Genomic DNA, 4,978 nt, shown 5'->3' with positions numbered 1-4,978 from the left:
AAAAAAATATTAAACTTAATACTTTATGTAATATTTTATTATTAAAATTATATAATATTGAAATATAATTATAGCTTTAATTAATAACTTTCATAGTAATAATAATAATAATAACTTTAATAATAAAAAGAATAATAATAAATTTAATAATAATAATAATAACAAAAATAATTATTTTACCATAATAACAGTCTAATTTTGATGTAGGAGGGTTAAATGAATCCACAAACAAAACTACGTGGTTTTAGCCTAGGATTGCATTTTAACCATACGGACAAAAACTACTCTCAAACTCGAGTCAAACATATTTTCTCCTCCATCCCTTCCCTGCGCCTCTCGTTTTCTTACTTCTACAGCCACAGTCTTTCTTTACACCTTCCCGTTGCTTTCGTTCCTGGTCATCGCCTCCGCAGGCCGCAGCAATCGTGCTTCAAGCTTGATCCTCACCAGGTTTTTTCTTGATTCTTTTATTTCATTCTCAGTTTACTTTTTTTTTTTTTCACGTTTTGCTTCGTCCCTTTTCCTTATATATATATATATATATATATATATAAACACTTTTAAAAAGACAAAGAAGAGGAATTCTTAAGTTAATTTATATGTTCAGTCGAGATTATTTGCATATTGTTTTATTTTTTCGTTTATGGGTTTTGTGCATGTTTTATTTGTTGAAAATATACATATTAAAAGGCAAAAGGATTGTGAATATAAGCCAATTCGTGGTTTGTTAAGTGAAATCTGATATGTTTTGTTTGTTAATTCAAAGTTTGGTTTGTTAATAATGTTTAAGATTGTCTAGAGATGCTGAGAATGAGATTATTTGCATATACTGGGAATGGTTTGTTAATTTTCCGCTGCTAAATATAGGATTTCAAACTTCAATTTGACATTGTAAATGAGGTTAGTTACAAATAGCAAACTTGATAAGCAAAACACGGTAAAAGGAATCTGCTTTTTGTACAAAATGTGAAAGTTTGAAGTTGGGCTGATTTTATTCCTAATGGCCAACAAGAAGATTTTTTTTATTTATTTTAATTGGTTTAATTAGTATTACTATATTTTAATTGATTTTTACTTTTTATTGATATTATTCTTATGGAATTTTAGATGTTTGATTGTCAAATTATTTAATTGAGACATTGGTTTGAATTATTTATTTAGGTTGAATTTCAATTCTTTTGTTCTATTTTGGAATATTACAGGTTAAGTTGTTTTATTATTTTGAATATTACAGGTTAAGTTTTATTATTTTGAATACTACCCGAACCCGTTTAATCACAAATTTATTCAACCCATGAAACCCGAACCTGCATGAAACCCGAAGTATACGGGTATTTCTAAACGGATTTAGGTATTATTGGTTTATTCCTTAACGGATTCGGGGTGGATTCGGGTACTTAAATCACTAACAGATTCGGGGTTGGATAGTCTATTTCTAGCAGGTAGCTGCCCCGCTGCCAACCATATTACTGGTGAATATGTAACTAACAAACTACCAATCTTCAATTTTCTTTTCACAGAGCTTCCATGGCTACTCTTATCTTCAATCCTACTAGAATTCCTCAAAAACCCATCTTCAAAATCACTTCTTTTTCAAAATCCACAAAAATTTCCTTGCGTTGCTTTCTAAAACCCACCAAAACCAATCACAAATACCACTGCTTCCAACCCAACACGATATCCAAACTCTCAGTTTCAACTCAAGAAGAAGTGGAGGTTGAGAACTACGAAGAAGATGACCCAACAGCAGAGATGAGTTATCTTGACCCAGAAACTGATCCAGAAAGCATTATTGAATGGGAATTGGATTTTTGCTCAAGACCTATATTGGATATTAGAGGCAAGAAAGTGTGGGAGCTTGTTGTGTGTGATGATTCACTTTCACTACAATATACAAAGTACTTCCCAAATAATGTTATTAATAGTATTACTTTAAAGGATGCTATTTTGTCCATTAGTGAGGATCTCGGTGTTCCTTTGCCAGAAAAAATCCGCTTCTTCAGGTGAATCTTGTGGTAATTAATTTGCAATAATCTGTTCTGGATAATGTTATTGAAAAGGTTGGTTAGTATTTATGGGTTTATTTTTTTGGTTTTGATTTGTAGGTCACAAATGCAGACAATCATAACAAAGGCGTGCAAAGAGTTGGATATAAAGCCAATTCCAAGTAAACGGGTGTGTGTGGTTTATTTTTCATGGTGTTTTTCCTTTTTATTAAAGTCAAGCTTATAAAATGTGAAAAAGGATCTTTAACTCTTTCAATGTTAAATTTTAATTAGGTTTGACTGTATGAGAACCAGTGAATTCATTTCTGCTATTACTTATTCATACTTACCTTGTGATAATTTAGAAAGTATAATTGGCATTGTAGATTGAAGGTTCGACAATTAAAAATATCACAATTTCCCATTTGTAACTTGGTGGCAGGAAGCATTTAGGTAGGATTTGTTTAATGAACCAAATGCATATGAAATAAAACATCATTATTCAACAAAATGGGGATTACCCTTGAATGCTGTTTGTGGTTCCATGTGTTTGGGACTGCAAGATGCAGGGAATATATGTTCTTGCTGAGAGTAAGGTGTCAATTTATTGTTTCTTCAAATCTATTGTATTATGTTCCTTGTGCGAGTTTATCTCCTTCTTTTAGGCCTATGATATAAATTATTCACTCTAATTTACATCTTGTTTGCATCCAAATGATCGAGCTTACATAGATTTTAGTCACCTTTCGCATTTTAGTTTGCTCTTTGTAGCATGCTTTGAATTCCGAATTAAAGTGCCACATTGATTGTCCTGACTGATATTTGCTTTATTTTACAGTGTCTGTCACTACTTCTATGGTTGGAAGAACGATATGAGACTGTGTATACCCGCCATCCTGGCTTTCAGAAAGGCTCTAAACCACTTTTAGCTTTGGATAATCCCTTTCCAATGGAACTTCCTGAGAATCTATTTGGAGAGAAATGGGCATTTGTTCAATTACCTTTCTCAGGTACATGCACTGATGTGTAGGAACTCTTATTTTAGGTGATAATGTCAACTGTTTAATTTTGTTCTCCAGCTAACTTAACTTATGTCAAATTTAGAAATTTTCCTTGCATGAAGGATGGCATTTGCATTGCATCAATGATCTTTCAATAACGTTGTAGAGGTTAAATTATCAACTCCGTGTAAAATATTCATCTTTTATAGGAAATAGAGGAATAAGGGCCACATTGAGAAGCTAATCTAATATCCATATAATACCTTATCTTAGTTTGGTATTTCTAAAAATTGCACTGATATATCAATTATTCTGATTATAGTTTCCTATACTCAGCTGTTCAAAGGGAAGCCTCATCACTAGAAACCAGTTTTATGTTTGGTGCAAGTCTAGATTTGGATTTGTTGGGAATTGAAATTGGTGACAAGACATTGATTCCAGGACTTGCTGTTGCCTCTTCACGTGCTAAACCGTTGGCAGGTCTAATACTCCGTCTGATATATTCTCCTGTAATGTGAACACAACTGATGCTCTTTCATATCTCATTTTGCAAGTCAATTTGCAATGTCTAAATGCCTGTCGCATTCAATACTCGGTTCAATTTGGCAGGGATAAATTTTTTAATTACGTGAAACCAAGTTCAAAGTTTGCATAGACAAGTAGTGCAAAACAAAGATGGCTAATATTCCGAATTATTTTCACATGCATGAATGTTGGTTTTTCTCAGATTATGAACTATGCATGATCTAAAGCACCTTATTGTGTGTCCTTTCAGCAAATCTTGATCTACAATTCTTTATAGGATAAAAAGGCCTTAGATATCATTCCTACATTGGTTGAAATTGCGAATTCGATTCTAATATCAAAATACAAAGCAAATTTGTCTCTTGCTGCTACTGCTATGAGTTTTGTAATTGTCAAGGAACAAACATGAGAATCTTGGAATATCTGTGCCATTTGAATGTGTTTCTCTTCTTAAATATTAGAATTTGTGATATTTCAGTAATCGAATGATCCATTCAAAGTTGAAACCCTTCTATGTGTTGTTACAGCCTGGATGAACGGACTGGAGGTGTATTCAATCGAAGCAGACACTTCTCGTGCTTGCTTGATTCTATCTGTTGGAATTTCTACCCGCTATATTTATGCGACTTACAAGAAAACTCCTGTAACAACAGCAGAGGCTGAAGCTTGGGAAGCAGCTAAAAAAGCTTGTGGAGGCTTACATTTTCTTGCAATTCAAGAGGATCTAGCTTCAGAGGACTGTGTAGGATTTTGGCTTTTATTAGACTTGCCACCACCTCCTGTATGATTCAATTAAAAGCAGAAATCAACAATATAATATTTTCTATCTCACTTATCCCTTTTGCATTTTTTTTTCTTTTCTTTTTCTTTAGAAAATGAGTCTTAGCAATAAATCCATGGCCCTTTCTTGCAGTTGCAATTATCTTATTAGTATATTTTAGTATACTTATAAAAATGTAACCATTTAACTATTGGAGGATCATGTGATAGCTATTCAACTCTGGCAGGGTAATAGGCATGGCCACCGGTTCGGTTCTAATTGGAATCGAACCGTACTGTAGATGAACCGAAATTGGACCGGAACTGACGGTTCAAGGATCGGTTAAAGTTTATGTGAATGTTAAAAAATGAACCTAAACCAGCCTGAAACCGGCGGTTCCAGTTCGGTTCGAACCGGATGTACAAACAAAATTATTTGTAGCTTAAAATTTTTATAAAAAAATTTATATCACTTAATTTGATTGTAGTTGACTTGATTTGATTTATAGTGAAGAGAAGTACACAATGGTACATAATTTATAAAAAGTGATGAAAAAAAGTACACATGATTTGACTTAATTTGTACAAAAAATAGTACATGAATAGTTGATTTGTAAAAAAAAAAAAAAAAATTTATGTGTACAAAAGAAGGTACAAACGGCTAGCTTGAGCCTTGAGGTGACTTTTAATTTTTTTTTTTATTTTTGG

General features: G+C 32.6%; 1 protein-coding gene across 4 annotated transcripts; it reads left to right on the top strand.

The window, feature by feature from the left end:
• The first annotated feature begins 262 nt into the window (after window positions 1-262).
• On the top strand, window positions 263-4,423 carry ATAB2 (RNA binding protein). Of its 4 annotated transcripts, none has more exons than XM_020684234.3 (6): window positions 263-450; window positions 1,235-2,003; window positions 2,106-2,175; window positions 2,824-2,995; window positions 3,323-3,495; window positions 4,039-4,181. In XM_020684234.3, exons 2-6 carry the CDS (start codon window positions 1,528-1,530, stop codon window positions 4,045-4,047), a joined length of 900 nt encoding a protein of 299 aa, XP_020539893.1. In that variant the 5' UTR covers window positions 263-450; window positions 1,235-1,527; the 3' UTR covers window positions 4,048-4,181. The 4 variants fall into 4 exon arrangements, with proteins under 4 accessions (XP_020539893.1, XP_089581481.1, XP_012087623.2 ...); XM_012232233.4 differs by having other exon boundaries at window positions 266-450; window positions 3,323-3,466; window positions 4,039-4,423; XM_012232232.4 differs by having other exon boundaries at window positions 267-450; window positions 1,521-2,003; window positions 3,323-3,466; window positions 4,039-4,423.
• The last annotated feature ends 555 nt before the right edge of the window (window positions 4,424-4,978 follow it).

This window comes from Jatropha curcas, chromosome 8 (assembly GCF_041381405.1).
Source record: "Jatropha curcas cultivar XTBG-Jc1 chromosome 8, XTBG_Jcur_1.0, whole genome shotgun sequence".
NCBI classification, from domain to species: Eukaryota; Viridiplantae; Streptophyta; class Magnoliopsida; order Malpighiales; family Euphorbiaceae; genus Jatropha; species Jatropha curcas.
Note: the sequence above shows the minus strand (reverse complement) of the source record. Positions and strands in the feature narration are given on the sequence as shown.